General features: G+C 31.1%; 1 protein-coding gene across 1 annotated transcript; it reads left to right on the forward strand.

Annotated features, from left to right (window-relative positions):
• Positions 1-424: 424 nt before the first annotated feature.
• LOC113555290 lies at positions 425-25,396 on the forward strand. The gene is given in 10 exon segments (XM_026959713.1): positions 425-879; positions 11,548-11,834; positions 12,854-13,011; positions 13,657-15,469; positions 16,558-16,736; positions 16,806-17,158; positions 17,277-17,447; positions 18,292-18,486; positions 23,267-23,360; positions 23,362-25,396. Coding segments are annotated over 9 exon segments (3,462 nt in total). The 5' UTR covers positions 425-879; positions 11,548-11,569; the 3' UTR covers positions 23,596-25,396.
• The last annotated feature ends 9 nt before the right edge of the window (positions 25,397-25,405 follow it).

Consider the following 25,405-nt stretch of genomic DNA (forward strand, 5'->3'; position numbering starts at 1 on the left):
GCCATCGTATCATTAGATATTTTACGGTGGGCCGACGTGGCGCTCTACACGCTGCAGTCGCCGGTCGCGCCGTACGACCTAGCGAACGGGGGGAAGGGGGGGGGGCGAGTGAGCGCGGCGCGCGCGCGTATAACGTTGTACGGTGTAATGTCGTATGCGATACGCGCCGCCGCGACGGGAGACGACGGCGGTCGGCGTGCACAGCGGGTATAGCTATTTACGATTTTGCGCGCCGCGCGCTCGTGTGCGTGAGCCGGGATCCCCGACGGTGCGTGCGCAAATCGATCGCCGTACGTGTATACACGTTTGACCGCACGCGCTTGTATGTGTGTGTGTGTGTGTGTGCGCGCGTGTTTGCGCGGGGGAGAAGGGATTCGGGAGCGCGCAAACGCCGCCCGGCGGCACAGCGACAGCGTCATCACCGGCAGCACCGGCAGTCGGCGGATCGGCGCGTCCCGTGTGTCTGGCCCAGTAGTACGCATCGTCGGCTGCGGTAATAATATTATTGCCCGTGTCGTGTCTGTACGTACGTACACGCACTGCTGTCGTACCACGACCCCTGTATAGGCTATACCGCGGCGTATACCACGGTAACGGGAACCACGACCACGAGACTGCCGCTCACCGGTAGCAGTGTTATTACGGTACACGCCGTCGTATATTGTCATACGTCCGTGTACTGTGCCGTTACCCGCCGACATATCGATAACATTATCGGTATTGCCGTTTGCACGACATAATTTCACAACCGTCACCGTCGTCTGCACACCGTCACGAGTACGGCCCCGACGACCAAAGCCGCCGGGGCGTCGCCGAAGACGAACGCCGTGCGCTCCAGACGCCGCCGTCATGACGCCCGTCATCAATTCGCCGACGTTGGTACGTATAAAATGAAATATTGCAGTACAATATATTATTATATAATGTTAACATCGCGACGAGAACGTGCGATCGTCTCCGAACTTTTCCGAGATGGATGGTCGGATGACAACGGCCAACGGGTAGTAAATTGTATGTCGACTGCTTTTAGTGTATAATAATTACCGCGACCGGCGATTAAAAGTATAACGGTAAACCGTACGTTTTTCGGCGGATGCTCAAATATCGTAAGTGATTCCACTCGCCACGAATCGTCTGTCTGTCAGAAACGTTTCGAGTTTCCAAACGCCACTGCGGCTGCGGTCGTCTTCGCTTCCGTACATTTATTATGTTTTAATTGCAGTTGATGCGTTTACACGCACAGTATATTATATGGCCGTAGTGAGGGGCATCCCCGCGCGGTTGTTTGTCTTACCTCCCAAATCGGTTTTCGATGATATTGTTATTGTTGTGTTCACGTTATTCGAAACTCGAGGTCACCGCACTTGATCGACCGACCGTCACCTTCGTCGCCGCCGCCGCCGTCGGATCTCGTGACAACCCGGGGGATGCACGTGACCTACATATAATGACGTAAATAAGCGTTAATATTATTTTTTTTTAATAATATTATAATACTACGGCGAAATCGTTATTTTACAACGATGATGTTTTAATGGTTTGTAAAATAGTGTGCCGAACGACCGCGGTGTGCGGTGTGTGCATATTATATATATATATATACGTACCCTGACCGCGCTGTGGTCCATCGTTGTACCTACTGTTTTTCCGAGGAGGTAAAGCACTCGGCCGGGCAAACGAGTCCTCGCCGAGACAATACACTAATCATAATAATATTTCGTTTTTTCATTTAACCCACGTATTACGTTATATTATACACGGTTTTCCCCGACGGAAAAGGGTTTTTTTTTGTTATCCGACTTTTGTTGGTCGACGGGGACGGGGTGGGACATACTAGTCGAATAAATTCTTTCGCACACGACCCCCCCCCCCGCACGCCACTTCGTCTATCTACCGCCAATGGTCATCGCGCTCCATCGATCCCGACGACACTACTCTTATTACGAAATGAATGAACGGCATACGACGTACTGCAACGACCACATAATTTTTTTATTCAATGCTTTGAGATTGATATGAATCTTTTTGCGATCATTGCACAGGGGCGTTTTCAAAGTGAGGGCTCAGAGGAAAAGTTTTCCTGCATATCGTGTGGCTTCTTAACGGTTGTCTTATTTATCTGTAACTGAACTGTTTCTGATTACGCATTAATGTTAACAAAATCTATCACACACATAATGGCGTACCTGCTATACGTCTTCTAATAAATGTAGTAATTACTAATAATGAGTTAAATACGGTAGCATATTAATAAAACGACTTTTATTATATTTTGTTGTCATATAAACCTCTATGTAGTTATAACCGTCTATCATAAACACTTATTAGGATGTCACGCGTCATGCTCCGTTTGAACTTATTTTACTATGCCGTTTGCGTTAGTAAGGTGTTGAAAACACTTACAGATACAACATACTCTTTCAACAAGTATATACAATTAAAAATACATTTTATACCGAACAATTTATTTCCTATAAGAGGGACGATTGCCACTGCATTGGGTGTACAACGCGTAATATTGTAAGAGAGTTCGATGGCCATATCATTCCGAATTGCTGTACCGAAAGTCTCGATACAGTTGAAGTATGATGCCATAAAAGGCCACTAATTCCCCTCCCACCACCAGTGTGTACTTATAATAACCAACTGACACAACGGCGAGACGAATTGTAAAAACGATATGTTCAGTTATCGTTTCGGGCGATATGCGCCGTACAAGATCATATATTAATGTGCTGTACTAATCTAAAATTCTAATTAATTTTCTTAGGCTGCTTTCATTAAAGGCAGTGTCGAGAGAATTCCATATTTAGGGTATATAAGGGTGAAAATATTTTTTAATCTACCCTAAACTAAAAGTATTGTTTTAAAAAATGAGTTAAAGTTCCTATTCAAATTATTATTGAACAACTCAATCGACTGCCCGAAATTACTTAAACGCATTAACCTTAAAATAAATGCAGTAGAACACGCGAATAATCATTATAATTGTACTTAAATAGTACAAAAACAATTACTTCATAAATTCATAGCTTAATATCTTAATGACTCTAACACTAACACTAAAAAATATGTTAATTTCATAAATTTATCTCTGAACAAATTGTCATCGCGGTTATAACTAATTATAGTTGTTAATAAAAAAAAACAATTTTATGGTTTTTTTTTTTTTTTATTATCATTATAATATTCTTATAACTCAACGATACAATACGTATTATATTATATCATTATACTTTATATATAATATAAGTGTCAATCATTGTCAGTGTACCCGCTTAATAATATACTGTAAATTGGAATTAATTTTCCAAAAAATAAAGATTATTAATATAACCAGTATAATATGGTAAAATATTATATGCATACAATTAAATCACATCTCTTAAATTATTGATATTTTTATAATCTTTAATTATTATTGTTTGTTTATTAACATTTAGCTATTTTACTTATAAATTATAATAGTTATTATCTATCAAAGAGGTGTTTACTAAAACTTTAATAAATGAGTAATTATCTACATTGATCTTTTTCTTGCAAGTTTTGTTATGGAATACAATTATACATATAAAACCTAAGCCTAAAATCTACCAAAATATACGAACGGTACAAGTTCATTTAAATTAAATATAAGTACACGTAATTTATCAATAATTGTTTGGCGCACTGTTAAATTATTTCACAATCGAAGACATGCTATGTTTGTTTAATATGCTTTCTCGAATACTAAGCCGTATTTAGATTTCATTTGTATCCAAAGAGTTTGTTTACTTAAAGTCTAAGACAAATTAATTTAAAATTTACAATTTGAAACACTAATAAATGGCATTCTTAAGAAGACTGAATAGGTTTACGTACCTAGTCAATGTAAATGAAGTAAAACAACATCAAATATAATTTAATACTTGTACAAAATAAATCAAATTTATTAGATTATAATAAAAGCAAAACTTGTATTCACTTTATTCAGTTTTATTTAAAAAGCTTATAAGAAATTAAATCAATACAGCAAATTGTACCTATATTATTTTATAACCATTGTATTTGGTTTGTTCAATAAATTATTATGTCTTTTGCATAAATCACTATAAATTTATGCTTTCAAGTTAATAATTATTATCTATTATCTATTTATAAATTAAATATTATACTACTTATTAACATAGTTTGTGTTTGAAAATCCTAATGTTGCAAATTATTTAATGCTACCTATGTCACGTAAGGTCAAATATAGTGTTTAATATATATATACACAATAATACCTAAGTAAAATGTGGTCGCTAAACGAAAATACATGTTCCAACTCAATTGGCTTTTACAAATAGGATTATCCACTCGTCCAATGAATAGAATTCAAACGAGTACCCCGACCGAGCGCTCCATACTTATTTGTCCATTGATTTTATTTATATTCTATTTGTATACATACATAATACATATATGTATATTTATATTATATGTGTGTATAGCTTAAGTTCAAAGTAATGATAGTACTATATTTAAAAAAATCAATCTATTTTTTTAACTACACTCTTTTTAGACTTTCAAATGCCAATACCTATTGGCTATTATTTTTAACCTTATATATTCTGATATTTCTTTTAAAATAATAATACACACATTTTTATTATTAATAAATATTACATTAATTTATAAACATTTTAAAGCATCGATTATTGATTCAATATTCTAAAATTATTCAGCTTAGAATATGAAATTAAAATAAATTTTATCATATTTTACAAACGTATAAATAATATATAGGTAAATTATTGTTAATTTATATTATAAAACAATAATAACTGCAAATTTTAAAACCATAAAAACGACGCAGAGATAAAATAGGAGTATTTCGCATTAAATGAAACACTATAGATTCTGTTTTTGTATAATTCAATTCGTATACCATTAGAAAACGTCTGTATTAAAACTACTTCTCTGAAAAAATATAAAACGAACCACTCCTTGGATAAATCTCATTATATTCTAGATGGTTAGTTTAACAACATAAACATTTCGACCACTAAATCGCATTTTTATACGAAAGCTAAACCCAATTATTTTGAAATTTGATTTTTAGAAATAACTCCACTACCATTAATATGTTTTATGTTATGCAAATAATATACAAACCAAAATCAACGTTAAAAATATTTATTCGCTTACAACCTCTCGTCGTGTCATGAAACTTTCGAATATTTAAAGTGCATTATATTTATACACTGATGTAGACGAAATACGCCTATATTATAATATATGTATATATCTTCAACCTACCGACTTTAAAAAAAGAGCGTATTTGCTAATTATTGTTTTCGATACCATTACACTCCGTACTGTAACGATGACGACATAAATAGCTATATAACCAAGTCCGTGTAATTAATTTCGCAATTTGACGTGAATGGGTGTACCTACTTTACTTATCGGATTGAACGATGCCAAAATACGTATAAACAAATACATTTTATTCATCGGAGCTTTGTACGCAAATATGAATAATGAAATAGACACTCTTGCTTTTGCTAATATGACCCGAAACTGTTATCTAAGCCCCGAAAACTTTCGTTTTCCGTGTCCATTGTTAATCATACTTATAACGTCTGACGTGTGTGTAGGGAAATTTATATCGTACGATTTTATCGACGCCGCGTGTATTATGCATGCCTATTTGTGCATGAAATATTATTTGATTGTTAAATCGGTAACGATATCTAATGTTTCGGTAATTGCGGGGAAACGACAATAAGTTTACAAACGACGCGCGATCGCGGCATTGTAATAACATAATAAATAATATTATAATAATTCCGAGGGTAATACATTATTTTGTAACGATATTATTATCCGACATCAATAATGCATTCGCCAAACCGTCCGATCCGATATCGGATACTCGGATACGATTACAAAATGTGTAGATTTTTTTATCTATTTTTCTTTTAAACATCGTTCAGTAATGCCTCGCGATTTACGCAATACGCAGACCTATACATATATAATATGCGCATCTGACTACGACGATAAATTTAATGTCGTGACCTCACGGTGGTAAAACGTTTGAACAGTCATCGACCAAACGCTGCAAATGGATTTACAGAACATGATATTTATTGTTATCGAGGCCGGAGGTAAGCCTGTAGAAACCCGAGGTAGATCTTTATAACGGGCCCACTTTAAATGACTAAAAACTAAGTATTTCTCGACTCAAGTGTTGGCTTTAAGGCTAGCAACCCATTAATTTTGCCATGCTTATTGTACGACAGCAATCATGATAATAGATACGTATGGATCCAAGATGTCGTGGCTTGAATTCGTGTAGCCCATACACTGATGTACAAATATAAATTGTAGTAGCTATTTTTTACTTGAAAAAATACAAATACAATTTTAGTACATAATTTAATTGATTTTTATATACCGATTGTGTCCTAATATACACTGGTTCACAAAATAAAATATAAACGTATTAATAAAATAGATTTAGTAAAAATACAAAAAAAAAAAAATAAATAAAAATAAAAAAAATATAAATAATAATAATAATAATACTATAATTTTTATACTATAAAAATTATAGTATATTATGTGTAATTCTATTGTATCTCGTAATATACTGGTAATAATATATTTTTCTCTTAACATTTAGAATACAAATTCTATTCTTGAAAAGTTTTATAAAACGAATAATCAAACAACACTCATATTAAGTTAATAAGTAATAACAGCATAATAATATGATATAACGCTATACTATAATGAACAATCATTATATTGATTTTTCAAATTTTTCATTTTTTTTTTTTTTTGTATTAACCACATTACAGTTGCATCCCATCATCTTTGGAATATTGCAGTCTTTCAACTTTTTTATCTTTAATGAACTTGAAAACACTATTCGCTCGAAAATAATATTATGAGCTCATGAATACGCAATATTATACTTATTGTGTAAAAATACAGTGAACCGCCTACATTTCATAGGCCGCAATCGGGATATGAAAAACTAAAATAGGTCAATATGAGACGCGGCGCAACCGGACGATTGCAGTTTAGATGACAGGATATTAAGGTGTAAATGTGTAATACACTATATTTTAAAATGATTTATCACCCGGCCACGGAAAACGGCGTTTTGGATCCGTGGTATCAGATTACGGAAGCGCGGAAATTATTTCGGAAACGAGTTATATGAATTCCACGGGCGTGGCTAAATAGTATAATGTAATGAGCAAATCGGCAATGTGTCGGTTGCAAGACAATAAGCATGGATGATCATTATTATTATTGTCCGTCCGTAGCAAGGAACTATACTATATATAACAATATTTGAATATTGTATGAATTATAAATAATGATATAGTATGATACAGCCGCGTTAAGAGTGACACATTCCATGGGCACCCATTAGGGAGGAAAATACGAGACACTTGCTCTCCCCCTCTGGAAAACTAATACGTGAATATATTATTTGATAAATATATTTCTATGATGTATGCATTGTCTAGTTATCTTAGACAACACAAGTAATTCGTTTATTATTGATCACTATACTTATACCTTATTATTAAAAATACACGAATATTATTGTTTTATCGATTTAGGTATGTAAGAGTTTTATTTTAGCTCATATTTTTAAAATGTTTTTATTTCTCTTCCCCCCCCTTTAAAATAAAATCTATGTGTGCCCGTACCACACCCGCGAATTTATAATTTCAGTCTTACAGATGCATGTAAAATGTAATTATAACAAAATTATCTGTATGTACCTATTAGTAGTTTTTTACGATCTTTTAGATTTAAAGCCAGTTATAAGTGTGTAATATGTAAAAGTATGAGAATAAAAGACAATTTGAAAATGCTCATAATTTGTTTCAAAACTAAAATATCTAAATTAAACATCTCCGGGAGACAACAAACTACGTGGGTGTGGCGTCCTCTTAATGACTGCGATCTATATTATCACTTCGGTAACCATAGTCTTTTCGCTCCACCCCGTCTAGCACTGGGTGTTAAATTTCCACAGTGTGCGGCGAAGGGATATGCTCGCTGGTCTCCAATTTTGCCCGATGACCGTCATATCTTTTGAACCAAATGTACTGCACGCGTATCTCGCAATAATCGCAAAACGGCAGCATCAGCTATATCATTATATCATTATGTATTGAACGTTGGTATATACAATACATAGCAGAAAGATGGATGTGCATGACGAGTAGACAACACGCGGTTGTTGACTGCATATTTTAACATAATATTACATCGATATGTATTTCAATGCGCGTAAACGAGACCCCTAGTTTGTTTCGTACTACAGTTTTCCAAAATTTAATAAACATTATTTACATATTACATAATATATTATACATATTTATCATAAATTCATAACAAATCATCGTGTACGGGTTAAATCTATAGTAGTTAATGATCATCAATTTATAATAAAAATTACACAAGTCTAACAGTATAAAATAAAAATGATCTATATTTTAGTGGATTTAGTAATTTCGTTCAAGATTTTACTTCCCAATACTCATAATTTATAAATTAAGCTATATTTATTTATGATATCGTGCTCACAAACGAGAAACGCAAATTATAAAGACCACTCTATTACTATATTGGGGCGATACGTTTTTAAACGTAATGTAACACGATATTATATAGCACAGCAATTATATATTAACAACCAAAAATCTTAATTGAAATGTTTTCGTATTTACAGTTTAAACGAAATTACGCGGAATCATCTGTTATAACTATTTTATTCGATTTTATAACATTATTATATTCTTTGTGTGAGCGTAATATAACGAAATGTTTAAACGATAAATCTCAACACAAACCGTACAAATATAAGGCTAGTATTTTTGCAAAGGCTTGCAGGTTGAATACCACTTGAAAAATTATATTGATACAATATTAAATGACTAAACAATAAATAAAATTATTATTTTTTTGAAAACTCAGCTAGTACTTTTCTAATATTACTTTTTCATTTAGTCCATGGTTAACGTTAAACATTGATTAATAAAATATTATTTTTTCTCCATCAAGATCACTTCAACTACCTACCTAATGACACAGGATATAATTAATTTAATTGATTATATCTTAGGTGTTTTAACCCTTTTCCATAAAAGATAATATAATATTAGGGTCGTTGTCCATAAATTATTCAACACTCGGACAATTCCAGTGGGTATATTATATATATCATGAAGGCAATTTGTTGACATGACACTGTCGTGTTTATTTATGTCTATAGTCCATGTAAAGTGACTTACAAATAAAATCATACGCATAGATTATTTTATACATTTAATATTTAAATATTATATTACCACAAATGGTTTATAGTATTATAAACTAAATACTAATCAACAATTGAAAATAATTAAATTCAAGTGATTCCGTAATGCATCAACAATAATTTCTACTTAAGGTACCTAGTTATAACTTAAGTAAAAACCAAAAATCACGTATAAAATGTAATCTTTGAAAGTATTTCAGTATTTTTATTTACTCTATGTTATTACTTATTTGTATTCGTTCAAATGTTTCAATACTAATCAAGTTTCGAACTATTTTACAGTACATCTAAGTTTAATTAAATAACTGTGATACGTGTAATAGTGTATGTTTTGTTAGTTTCTACATATTATTTAGCATTAAATTTATTTTGTAGTCCCGTAAATTTTTTAATAAATAACCATATAATAGACAAATTCTAATTCTAATTTTGTATTAATTTATCACCGTAAGTGACGCATATTATTATATAATAATTCTTATGAACTATATGATTGATAATTTGAAATAAATAATTTTTTAAGTTCTATTGAACAACCATCTAATAAATTAACTTGATTAATAAATCAAACTTTCCAAGTATTCTAAAAGGTGATCGTTCACAGTTCTATTTCTACGTGAAACTATCTCTTAAGTTTACTAGTAAACTTACAATATTACAATACACATTATATTATAATTTATACGATAAATTAATAACTACTTCTACTCCAATATCTTATATCATATATTAGCTAACAAGTTATGTACTTTAAAATGATTACTGTTACATAGAGAAAAAGAAATATTCAACTTTAAAAATCTAATATTTTATACTTTATTCGATTGTGGATATGTTACGAATTTAATATTAAAAATAAATATTTTTATTTAAATCATGTGAATATAAAAAACTATCAACTAATCAAATTTATACACCAAATGGGAATTTCCAAATTAATTATTAAATATTAGTGAAATAAAAAAATTAAAAATAAATATTATTTACTTCAGTTAACCTAAATAAATTGTGAAATTATTTTGAAATAACTAGAATGTATAAACATTGTTTTAAAAAAATACATAATGCAAGACACAAATGTAATAGCTTATAAAAGAAATAATATAATGATTGAAAGGCTTCCAGTCGAAATCAAGATAAGACTTCAGGATAAGACTATTGATTTTTCTTAAGAGAGGTGAAAAAAGGCGAGAGGTATTAGTTTCCACCCCACCCGTTGGTCCAGGTACAATTCATATTTTATATATACAATTTGGTGACTGAAACTACTTGACCTCAATACTTGGGGATTCACCGATACATTTTTTCGAGTGTTTCCGTTTGTACATTTAATGACATTATTTTAAAGTGCATTTATACGTGCATTATTAACACAAATACTATTGCACAAATTTGCATTATTCGTGTATAAAAAGTCCTATATAATTATTATTCGTTTCGTTCATTTTTGACATCTACTCGTAGTGGCTGGGTATACCTATCCCATATAGGTCAACGTGAACTTGAAATATTTCTTTAGAAAAAAAAAACATGTCTTCTATAACTTGGACACTGTTTCGATGTTATTTTTAACTACAATGCAAACACGAAGAGAATTCGTTGAATGTCAGCAGGTACATGTGTATAACGTACGCAATGTGGCCGATTTGTAGGTCATTGGGACTTTCTGATGTCTCACGGATCGATAAAGCGATGCTACACACACACGCACACACACAACATACACACATATGCACGCCCTTAGTACGCTACAGCCCATAATACATAAATAACCTTTAACGGACAAACATTTATATTAAATAAATGTTTGCGAATAATTAAATTCCCAACGTATAATAAATAATAATATAATTAACATATCTATAGCTTACTAACTTGTGCCTAGCAAAAATGCACAACTGTAAACCATTATAGCACGATAGTTTCAGTACAAGAATAAAATTATGCGTGATAAAAATTGTAGATTTTCAGTGGATATGAAACATCGTACCTTTAAAAGATATATAACAATAAATAAAACCACTTGGTCTAATAATTCTTTTTTTTTTTCGTCAAGACAGCAGTGATTTAATGTGATTACAAAACGTGTAAACCATTATTTTTGATCTCATAAATTAATATACATACATATAATGAGTATAAAAACAAATAACGCGAACACAACTTGTACTAGTCTCACAATATAATATTTATGCGTATTAATATAAATACCTGTGAAATTATGGTTTCAGGCAACCGTGCCGCTAGCGTGACATGGACAAGCGTGCGGAACACGTGAGGAAATTGCCTCCGTTGGCCTCGTCCGAAGATCTCAGTGAGGATTTATTAGACAGCCCGGAAGCTGACGCCAAAAACAAATGTTTGGAAGACATCGAGGAAGTGCCGAACTCGCCGGCCAAAGCGTCGAGACAACAGACGATATGTTTGGCGATGCCAAATACCCCAAGGATAGACATTTCTCGAGCCAGCAGTTCTTCACATCACGACGACAGTAGTCCCGAGAGAGATTTGTTCGTCGGTGAGTTTAAGTACCTAAATAAAATATTATAATATTATAAATAATAGATACGCTATAAAATTATATAATATCATAGTCTAAACCAAATATATTTGACTTTTTCTTGGGCCAAATGCATATTTTTGAGTCAAATTAGTCAACAATTAGTAATTAAGGTACTTATAATCGGATATGAAAAGAGAGATGGAAAGAAGGATACAAATTAAAAATAAATTTACTGTTATAATATAACAATAACATTTTATGATTTATTGTACTTTATCTACTATCTAATCAGTTATCACATATAAAGTTTAAATTAGTATGATTTCTTATTTATACTTGAGTTTTTTAACGTATTTCCAACCATCTATAAAGGAATATTTTTCGTATCAATTCGTTTTCAAGTAATCCATAATGACGTTATAAAAGGTATATTTTAACATACTTTTTCACAATTAAAAATCCTGCTCTCGCTTGCAGTTCCTTTTTCCTTCGTCCAATCTCCGCTGAAATAGACTTGAATATGGTATCAAGTATAAATCAACTTTTTTCGTTTTTTATTGGTTTATAGCCAAAACTCAAATCTAGTTTTGCCGTTGAAATCAAAAGTGAATTTCAAGCAAGGTCTATAATAAAACGTTTTAATACGCAATAGCTAAAAATAATGGATACAAGCAGTATACCGTCTGCGGCGAGAAGAAGGGTACGAATTTTAGACATTTAACAGACCCGTTTATCAGCCGGTTAAATGTTTATATGATATAATCTTGGCAAACATTATATCCAATTAAACGGAATTCTCTACAAGAATTTGATAGATATAATTACCAGATATTATTTTTTTTTTAGCTTTACAAAAACCTTGTCAGTGTGCATGAGTAAACATTGCGTGTTTAACAAACGCAATAAAATGTGTTTAATATAATTAAAAATCAACCGTAGCGTGTAATTTGGATGTACAACATTTGGTTATAATTTGATTTTTGTTTATCATACAATTTTTTTTTATTATTGTTATTGTTGTTTATTCCTATTAGACGCCGACGGGAAATCAGTTGAATCTGTTAAATCTGGTCTAGGATATACGGAAGAGATTATACCTGATCTCCATAGCAGTACTGAAGAATTAAACTTTCACGATTTAACTGAATCGGAAATCAGAAGGCGGCGATCAAAACTGCAGCCTCAATACGCGGTATTATTTTAACTTAAATAACAATGTAATTCCATTTAGTGATAGTAGAAATTACAAACATGTCAAACTATTTAATCGAACTACCTTTGAATTATATTAAATATTGTACTTTTCCATAAATATATTTTAATATTCAAATTCATTTTACTCTGATTTTGACCTACTTTAAATTAGATCTTTCAAAATATGGATTAAATGAAATTTTGTTGGTAAATAAAAAATATTTCTTCTCAAATCATTAAAATATGGTTACCGGTTTAACAATAATATAGTTAATAATTATACAATATACATATCAAAACAGTTAATCATAAATCGTTCAACTGTAATACTCATGAATACTGAATTTTAAAATTTAAAGTTAAATTCCAGTTAAATGAAATAATTTAACTGGATATAATATATTGATTATTGTAGAGTTGAAAAAAAATTAACTATTGAAGCAATGCATTCAAAATAAATAATTACTACATAAATAAATTTTCAACAATTAACATAAAAATTAATTCCAAAAATTGTTTTATTAATTTAACTAATGTATAATAACAAAATGAATAAAGAAAAATATCTTTAATAATAAGGTTAAGGTTAAATTGTACATATTATTTAAATATTTTCAATTAATACTTATTGTTTCATTTACAGGTCTCTGATGCTACTATGGATACGGATTTTGCTGCTGACCGAAGAGATACAGCTAGCGAATCCGGTTTTCTATGCATTAGTGGTCGTAGTAGCAGAGTTTCTTCAGTAGGATCAGTACACTCTACTGCCTCCATAGCTTCTGCAGCATCACGTTTGTCTGCTGCATCGAATTATTCCAGAGCTTCCCGAGGTTCATCACCGCACAGAGTTCTCTTGGAGACATCTTTTTGTGGTCCAAAATCACCTGAACACTTTGCCAATCGCCAACTGATTCCTATTAACGACGAAGACGACGATCTAAGTGAACCAACTGTCAGGCCAAAATTAGCAAATATTGAAACTCAGACCGAACGAAGACCAAAAAAAGTGCACGTAGAATCTGTCAAAAAAGAAATAAAAAACGATCAAATTAAAGCAAAAGTAAAGAAAACAACAAAATCAAAAGAAACAAAAGAGGTTAAAGAAATAAAAGTTACAAAAGAAATTGCCATGGAAAACGAATTAAAAGAAAGGAAAACAAAAACAAAGTCTACTTCAAAAGTAAAAGTCGTTCTTGATAACCCAAAAACACAAAAATTTGTACCATTAGAAAGTCTTGATGATGACGATATAGAAATAATTCAGGGTAACGCACCGAAACAAGTCCCAACAACTATACCAAGAGAAAATGCATCTCGTCCAAAGGTATCTACGGGGGAAAATCAAATTTACATTCCATTAAACCCTGATCCATCAGAACAAGGATCTGTTAATCCTACTAGTCCTAAACGATTAAAGCCATTTACAAATCGAACATTGGTAGATTTTATCAATAGAGATCCAGCTACTATAGAATCGTCTAAAAGAATACGGAGACCAATTAGGTCAGGTTCTCCAGGAATCAGAGAAGAATTTAAAAAATTCATATCAAGCGCAGATGAAGAAGCTGATGGAGCTCCGATACAACCTGTAAAATTAAGAAAACAGATGAGTGTTGAAATGACTAAAAGAAAGTCTATAGATCAAGATTGCTCTTCCAGATCCATGTCACCATCAATATTTGAAGAATTTCAAAAGTTTATTTCTGAACCAGAAGACGGAGATGTAAATATTACAAAACTCGATACAAAAAATCGTTGCTCGGCCATTTCCATTACGAGTCGTGAAGTTCAATCTGTAGTTGGGTCAGGACTAACAGATAGTCCAAATCTTGGGAGGTCTTTATCTCCATCAATACACGAAGAATTTCATAAATTTATGGCACAACCAGACGACGAAGAAAAAGGTATCATACATAAAACATTACCTCACACGGCATATAAAAATCCTATTGAAGGTAGTCCTTCATTATCGACTTCAAGTAACATTCGTTCGATCTCACCAAGTATTTATGAAGAGTTCCAAAAATTCATTGTAGAACCAGAAGGTAATGATGATCTACTACCACCACCACCACCAAGGAAACATGACAATGATTTACATCCAGATGAAGCTCCCTGTAGCAGATCTGTAAGTCCAGGAATTCTAGATGAATTTCAAAAGTTTATAAGTGAACCAGATGACGATTTATCGGGTAGAAGAATATGTGATCCAGCGCCACCTGCTAAAAGTCAACAAATGATTAAAGTCCAAGTGCATTGTACACCGGGAAGTCCGCCGCCGGAACAGATAGTCATAAAAAATTCAGGAAGACCTAAATCTGACGATCTAGTGAAAATCATACCACTTAAAAGCGAAGACGACGATTCAGGTCAGCTACAATCTGTCTCTTCATCGCAAGCTCAGATCCTCAGGAGGCGTTCCGAGTCTTCCAAGGAAGCCAGACCGAAAACCGGTAACCAATAAAATTCCCCAAAATCGGTTTTGTTCGGCGCCTTACTTTTTTTTTTTTAGCTATTAAACAAATCATAATAACCCAGTGCTTTCTTAACTGCTGTTTTTAGTGCGCATAACAAATTAATATATTTTTTGATACGCTGATCGTGATAATTAATTATTATATTTACACTTGTTAATATAGCAACTAAATAATAATTATCTCATACTTATATGGAAAATTTAACATATTAACATGACTAACATGGTATTTCAATAAAATAATTTTTTTCAAAATCACAACATTTTATGTTATATGAGGAAGTTTTAAGGAGTAAACTAATACATTAAATATAATTTATTTAAATTATATTTATCAACTTATTTCATAAAAATCATTTACTTTCTAAAATTTGGGACATAACTAAATCAGTATTTTCATAAAAATAAGAGAATTTATTTTTTGTTTCTTATTTAACTCAATTCGATAATATTTTCTAAAAAGATATACAATTTTAATAAATCTAAATGTGATAAACGTTAAGTATGTGCATAACTAATTATTTAAAATTCATAGCAGTTTTTTTAATAGGTATGCAGTGTATATATTTTCTTAAACTTAAACTATAAAAAAATATTAGTTTAATAATAATGAATATTGGATAAAATTTATACTAAGAAGCTCTTTAGACTTAGTTCCTAGAAACATAATTATATATAATTTAGATTAGGCGGCATACAGTTATGCTAATCGCGCGTAGAACTCATGATCTAGTTAAAATGTAAAAAAATTAAACTAAGCAATATAAACAATAATATTAAATTTATAACTATAACAGTTATTTAATAAGTCTTAGGAGAGATTTTAGTAATTCCATAATGATATTTCCAAACACTTGTATAATATATGATGGTGTATATCGGATATAAGTCCTCCTGGGGTGTTGAAATGCGAAAGAATCACAGAGGAAGGACACTCTCGTTGAAGACGTACAGAGGCCTACTCCTTCGCCATCCCAATTAGTTTTCCGTGTGTTATTTTCTATCTACTAACATTTAACTAAATTTCACAGTTCAGGATGGCATTATAAAATATATGTACTTTAGGTACACTGGATAAATCTAAGGACCGTAGAGGATCAAGTCGTTCACTGTTGGGATCGCTTATACAACGAGCTAGCAGTTTCAGAAGTATTAACAAGAAATCTCCAAAACGATCTAGTGTGTCGGAGTTTGTTGATATTGATCCAAAATTCACTAACGTAGAGTTCAAATTTAATCAAGATGTAAGTGCCGAGCGAATGATTGAAAAACTTTTGAATGATAAAACGTTACAGTGGTAATATGATTTTCAGATAGAAAAGGATACGGTAATAATTCCATTGCACTCCCCTAATGATAGTTTTGATGAACTCGTTGTTAGCGATTCAAATTCAAATATCACAAAGGCAGTTGTTCATGTATCATATGAACCTAAGCAGGTAGAAACAGAAACCGAATCTAATAAGAAACTATTCGACGATTTGGTAACACACCAAAATGAAATGCTAATAAAATCAATTGACAAAGTTAATGTTGTCGATGATACCGTTAAAAATATTCAAGTCATCAAAGATGATATTTGGAATAGTAACAAAAGTAATGATTGCAAAGTTACAAATAATTTAGTTAAACTCGAAGAATCATCATTATCACCCGGGTTCAGTAGGTAAATAATTTTTATATTAAATACTGTATTACGTAAAACGCAAGCTCATTTACCTTGCAATAACGTCCTAAGATGATATCTACATGTAATATAAATTTGTTTAACTGACTTTATATAGATCACAAGATCCAGTACACTCAGCCAACAGCAACGATACGTCACCAGACTCAGAAGTTATGTCATCGCTTTCGATTGCTGCCACGGAAGAAGAGAAGAAAAAATTATTCAGCCACCCGAATTCGGTGGATGAAGAATTGCCGCACGTTCCGACAACACTTCCGCTAGAAAGGTTTGTACAAGTAATTTATAACATTTATAATAAGCTGAGCGTTTTTTAAACAATTACTATTCACACAAACTTACAAATATACATAAATAAATCATTTACAATAAGATACTTCAAACCGCGCGTAGTATCATAAGATACTTTGACCGCCTGGTATCTGTTCTAGAGATGATTTCAATGGACTTCCATTTGTCCCTATCATAATTACATAATTTCCTTGTAAGTAATTGTTCCTATATCTTCTATGATCTGTTTTATAAATATAATTATTAGTCGAAGTCTACCTCTTCCTGTTTTTCCCCTCTGCGTTACCTTCCATAATTATTGTAATCCATTTGTCTTTTTTCATTACATGCCCTAACCATGATTCCTTCATTTTTCTGATTGTTTTCCATAATATTTATGTTCATTCATTCTTAAATATCTTTCTTCGTTTTTAACTTCCTTGGTCTAAGAAATTTTTAGTGCTCTTGTTTAGTACCGTATTTCAAAAGCTTCAATCCTTTTTCGTTTCATTTTGAGTAGGTATCGTCCAAGTCCCTGCCCCGTACAAAACACTCTTTATAAGAATTTATCTGATCTTTAAGTCAACAGGTCAACAGTGTTCACTGCGAATAGGTTCTTCTTTATAAAGCCTATTAATCTTATGCTATTCTATTTTTCCATCTCACTTTCCCCATTATATATTATTTAACATACAAAGTATGTATACTATTGAACCGTGGTAGTTTTATATAATAATGCTATATTTGCATACCTATCAATGTGATAATTATAATTTATCATTGATTTAGAGTCGACACATTCATACAATAATATTTTGTTGTAAATCTGATATCGCTTTCAGATCTGTGGCCGTGCCAATTATACCCGTCAAGCATCGAATCGCTGAGACAAAGACTTGTTCATTGGATAGGCCAACTCCCCGGTGCAGCACACCAAGTGCCACCGATTTGCCTTCGGGACTAGGAACTTACGCCATCGCAGCTGCATTCGAAGACCCACCGGTCGTCGCCAGCAAAATACAGATCATACTACCGAAGTAAGTGTTAATGAAGTCACATTATTTTTTATTATCAAGGTTTGGAACACTATACACTTATTGCAAAATTTTTGTTAATTGGTAGGAAACTAAAATTTGTATCATAATACAATATACTTGAACCAAAAATATAGTATAATTGCACAATTTTGCATATATTGCCAGATTTAAGTGATTTTTCATATATTTCAAAAATTGTATACACATGTATACAATGTACCCATATTTTTTTGATAAATCAACAATAACAAGAAAAAAATGTCAGCTATAAAAGAAATCTAGTTTAAAAATAAAGAGCATTCGCGTAACATGGCCATCTATATTTTGAATTATACTATAGAGTTGATGATTATTTTTTATTATGAATATATTTAATATTAATTTTTGAAGTTTAAAAAAGTAAAATTGGTTTAATATTATGATAATGCATATTTTTCCATATTAAAATGTATTGTATTATCATTATTCATTTTTTTTAACTTTTTTTATGTAAGTGCGTAATTTATAAAAAGTAATTGCATATAATTATATTTTACTGATTATTTAAGTTTTTTTAGTGCATATCATCTATTCACGTATTTCATTATTGCATATAACAAATTCCAAGCTCTGATCAGTGTTGTTATTATTATTATTATTATTATTATTATTATTATCTATATACCGAGTACAACTCACTTGTCGATACACACGAAACCGAGCCAGCTGTAGTCATATATGTATATTATAAACGTTAATTGTAAATACAATAAAATATGTCTATATCTACAACAGTTTATACTACATATAACATGTAGACGGATGAATTTGTTTTCCAGAAAATCGTTAGTTTTGAAGAAACAAGCTTCCTCGTTGTCAAAATAGTGTATTGTAAACCAAAATTTTCTAACAAAAAAAAGGTACGAAAAGGTTCGATAACCGAAAAAATATATTATAACATTGACGCACGTGTGCATGTACCTATATTACCTATAATTGTCCTATATGCATTATGCGTTGTATACATAAACGTTTAATCAATAATACATTAATAATAACAATAGGATAAATGATAATGCATTAATACCCAACAATATAAGCGATGTCGGTACGCGTCACAAATATATTATTATGTAGACTAACATCATTTTCGCGTTAAATAGCTTTGTGTACGTTTATTTGGAATGAGTTCAATTGTAATTATGTGTTTGATTTTGATATAATAATAATATGGTTTAATTTATTTTATTTTAACGTGATAGTTATTTCATTCATACTATACGTATAAAACAATTTTATTTTTTAAAAATAATATGTCTTTTTCAATTTCCTTGTTAACTTTTAAGACCTTTATGCACAAAGTTCTTGGCATAATATTATATAGCGTATAAAAAGTGAAAAACAACGTATTATGCTTTTTGTTTTTATTATTATTTTTACCCATCAAAATATAAATGCATATTTTCGTTAAATTATTAATATATATATACGCATACCAAAAAACCTTCTGAACATATTTTAATTAATGGAACAACTGTATACTAAATTACATGCGAATATGCGATACTTTAACTAAATTGAAATTCTAATATATTACAGTTGTAGATATTTACTTAAGTACTTATTTATTTAGATGTTTTTATGGAATAATAAATTTCTATTAAGCTCTTAATGTTTTCGGGCACGTATAATAAGGTACGAGTACCCTTCTGTAGTCTATCTTTTTGTTTATCATAATATACGTAGGTAATCGTATCTCCTAAAAGTAGTAATAAACCCTTAAATTGTATTTTTATTTTTACCAAAGCATGAATAATTCTCGTTAATGCTTTAAACATAATATTCTGAACTAGAATGTATTAAAGTAAAATATATGATCCTACTTAATATATTATAAATGTTCGATTTTCTAACTATGATTTCAAACAATTTAATAATCGTAAGCAAATAAATTATTTTTGGATTTTTAAACAAATGGGAAGATCAAAAGAACTCGACAAGACATATTTACAATCTATCTATCATAATATAATTTAAACAGATGTTTAAATTAATATAATTAACCTACCGTATTGCTTTTAACTTTTAAACGAACATTATTTAATTAAGCTATCATTTCTGTCGACGATAGTCATTACGGTGGAAATAAAATAAAAAGAAATCACTGCATAACTAAAATAAAACTTGGTCAAATAATAATTTCCATCATGAAACCGATAGTAATTTATGGTCCGCGTTTAATTTTTGAACTTTCGACTTGGGTCCAGAACTAGTGGTATGGATTTTTTGTGGTGCTATTTTTATGGGTATGCTTTGGGATATAGTAGCAAATAACAATCGATCACAATAAATCTGATAAAGCCTTTTCATATGCGTACTCCGTCTACAATATTAAACGCCAGCAAACAGGCAAACATGAAAACCACACTTTGCCAGGCTTTATGGCTTTATGTATATTTCGTCACACAACGCACCACGTGCAGATGGCACGATTAAAATACAAAACATTTTTTTTTATCGATATGTTTTAAGTACACATACGTGTGTAACAGTACCGTAAAATAATTTGCGACTCAGCTCAACGCATGTTTATTATAATATATTTTTAAAACTAGTGCAACGATAGTCTGGCTGATGCTCTATAAATATACATATATATATATATATATATATATCACAGGCAAAATCCTTAAAAAAAAATCTTGATAATATTAATATACTATATTCTTGGAAACTTTAATAAATCTTACACAATACTTCACATTAACGATTATTATTCTAAAGTACCTACTTTTTGTTAATAAACTAGTGGGGTAGATACTGTCTATATGAACATGGCATACGTACATATCCGAAAGTAAAACTGTATAAATCATAGATAACTATAGTATATCCATCGGATTCCGATTATCGGAATAATCTACATAAACGGGTATTTCAGTAATATCAATAATGACGATTAATTACGATATTGATAATCATGATTAACAATTACAATATAATATGTGCGAATATTTTATTTTCTGTGAAAATATTCAAAATTAAACGTTACAGTGTTAAATTAAAATTAATAGGTAGGTGGGTAGATCTACATTTAAATCACCAACTGCCAACGCATTAAATCACTAACCATGTTAAAGCACTAACCACTTCCGTTACCTGACCACTTCTCGCTATTTTCTGACACGACTGATGCTTTATACGCGTGTAGCAGTAATCTAAATAATGACTGCACAGTGCACATGAGCCACGTGAAATATAAATAAGCATGATGCCCGTAGCCCGTTCGCACAGCAGCGGTATGCACTACACATAAGCGATTTTGACATAATAGGTATGCGATTAATGATTATTAATTATAAACCTCTGAATGAAAAGACAACGAAATATTATGACAGTAATCATTTCCCCCCATGTACCGTATTTTCTAGCATTTATTTTCCTCCAAAAAAAAAAAAAAAAATGAAAAACATTGTCCTTGTCTATTATCAAAACAAGAAATTTTAATACTGTTGTTTATTTATTAAAAGTACGGACAAATTATTAATTTTAATACCTAGGAATCGTTTAATGATCAATATAATTATTCTACTTCTACATTATGTATATGTATAAACAACAAAATGTGTAATTAATTAAAATCAAAAATCGTTATAATAAAATATAATAATAAATTATAAGTTATTAACTATAATTTAGATTTAAAATGATTAATAACTTCAGGTTAAAATATAATACACAAATATTATCAATGTTTGAATCACCTATATATTATTAACATTAGGAGTGTTACGCAATACACTTATATATAACAGAACAAATCAAATCATTTCTATCTTAATTTCATACATAATATAAAAAAAAAACGATATTAATATTTAAAATTTCAATACCTACATCTATGATTCCAATCCAAACCATATTTGGAAGAAGATGCAAAATATTTATGTTGGAGGAAACGGTACTGTCCCATATTATTTACTAATATATAAATAATTACCCAATGACTTAATAATAGGTTACTTATTAATATTATATAAAAATTTAATATTATACCATTTTCTTAGAAATACTTTCGTTGGAAATTTAACGCTGTGCCTTATACGATGTATGCTAATGTACCTACTAAAATTTAAAAAACAAAGATCTTAACGATTTAAAAATTTAAACTAGGTAACAAATCTGGTAATGCGATCAGAAGAAATATGTTAGAAATAAACTCAATTTATTATCAAAGAACACGACCATAGCCCTCAAAACACAATGATTCTTAAATTAAAACATAAATCATGAAGACATTCAGAAGTATTTCAATTACACCGTGTACCGTATAAGTATTACACTGTACTCAGATTTTTCTGCGTAACCATAATTTTACCACAGAAACTGAATAATACTTGATAAACCGAGTTTCCGCTATATCGTGTCGTGTAGAGTTGAATGTAATTCAAATAGTATGTGTTGTGTCCTCGATATTTTGTTGCCTACCTATGTATTTATGAGTAGAGCACGAAACGACACGGTTTAGCAGACACCCGACTTACAGACGATTTCTCACCGCAGTCACCCCTGGATTTCTAATAAAAAAAATATATTTTAATGGGTAGGTAATCAGTATATTTCCCGGCATATGTCAGTTAGTCTTAGGAAAATCCAATCGTCAGGTATATTTCATGCCACTTCAAAGTTCTGTTTTATAACTAACATTATAATTATTATTAAGGGATTAATAACTGCACATTACGTTACCGACGATTGTGACATCATCATTACAAGATTTTCTTCTTTTATTTTCCGAAAGATTCAATAAACCCACAACCACCGTCCAAACACCGACTACCGATCCGCCGAGACGTCGCCGGGCCTGCAGCGTGAACGTGCCGACGAGCTGTTCAGCGGAGCCGCTGGGTCGACTTCGACAACGACGACGACTACCTCAAACGCGGCGGTGAAGCGGCGTTCAAGCCTAGATCACCCAAAAAGATCACTGTCCTGCCCATGTCCATGAGACCCCGTCGGCGATCTTCGTCTACCCACGTGGACCACAACCGTTGCGGGTGCGACTGTCACCTCCACGGCGGACACGACACGTGGCCCGCGGTGACCAGGAACAGGAGCGACACGACTTGAACGAAACTCAAAAAACGCCAAAAACAAACAACCATCGTCGTCGCCGTTCCCCGCCCGACGAATTATGAGTACCACCAAACTCTCTCGTCGTTTTCCGTCTCAAAATTCGATTCGGTGATGATAATAATAATACATATTATATTATAATTCACTGTTATAAAATACTATTTACTTACCGTTATTATATTCATTTCGATATATTATGTTATGTTATTCATACCTACGTCGAAACGATATTTTATAATAGGTTTATTATTTACGCGTGTATTATGTGCCCGTCTAATTTTTATAATTATGTTATACTATGTATGAAAATATAATATATATATATATACAATACTAGTTGCGCCGTGCGGCGTGCAAGTTCTACATAATGTCGTAGTAGAAAGAGAAGCGTAAACTGCAGCGTAGGTGTTCGATCATAGGCGACAAAAATCGTGCTCACGATACAAAATTCTGTACAAAAAAAAAATAATAATAATAAATTAAAAAATAACAGTTAAATATTACGCACTGCCATTCTTTAAAGAAAAAAAATGAGCTGACGATAGTTGTTGTACACCTACGTACGATGATTCTGTAACAATCTCCACTACATAAAATTGTCCTTCGGCCACTTTTTCACTTTCCATTTTTAAAATAATAATACTATACATATTATAATGTAACGATATTCTTACGGTAATGGTTTAAAAAATATTTTCTATTTATTCATTTTCATAGACGTTTTATTGTTATTATAATATACTATTAATTATTATTACACATGTGACAATGTATTCTGCGTGGATAGATGTGTTAAAAGTTCCTTTGAGGCCGACTCTGGCGATAATCATGATATACTTTTACTCTACAAATCGATATATAATGATACGTACTACCCGTAATATTGCAAATTATTACAATATTATTGAGCAATTTGCATGCGTCTAAACTCGATATTCCCAACATTTTATGAATCTATAATATTATAATAAGTTAATATTATTATTATTATTATTAAAATTATTAAATATAAGTTTATATTATAATAAATCATACGTTATTAACCAGCGTTTTTATTCTGGTTAATTGCGTGTGAAAAGCTGACCAAAGATTCCATAAATATATTATAGTAGGTACTTAATGCGGGGCCAATTTTGGTCAAGGAACTTTTTCACGCAAGTACATTTTTTTTTTTTTAGAATCTTTTAACATGTTTTAGTAAAAATTACACACCTAAGTGTTAAATATATTTATTATTATATTATTATTATTATTATTATTATTATTATTATAATTTATTGTTAAGTTTTAAATTCTAGATGTTTTAAACCTAATAAATAGAATGAAAAACGTTGAATAGGCTATATAGGAATCATTGTTGTTCCGCAGACAATGCAAATATTATGTTTCTCAAATTTTTAGACCATAATTTTTCCACTTGGATAACTTTGTTCACTTAATAATTTAGTTGTTAAGATTGAACTATAAAATGAGCAATTTTTTATTAATGCAGAGTAATTGCAATACTATACGTATTGATTAATAATGCAATTTAGCGAAATAAAATGCTAAAATAACTAATTTGGCTCATTCTTAAATTGTATTTTATATTGTTTTATTTTTTTTTTTTTCAAAACAGAAGATTATTGCATGAAATTAAGTCTATTTAACGTACGTGAATAAATGTACGACTGATTTGTTTCTAATTTTTAACCCTATATTGTACATGGAAAAAACATGTTATTTTATACTGTTGTTATTTGTGTATTATGTATGAAAGAGATTACTATTAAAGCGAAAACAATTTATATTAGTCTATTAATTA

This window comes from Rhopalosiphum maidis, chromosome 2 (genome assembly GCF_003676215.2).
Source record: "Rhopalosiphum maidis isolate BTI-1 chromosome 2, ASM367621v3, whole genome shotgun sequence".
Taxonomy (NCBI): Eukaryota; Metazoa; Arthropoda; class Insecta; order Hemiptera; family Aphididae; genus Rhopalosiphum; species Rhopalosiphum maidis.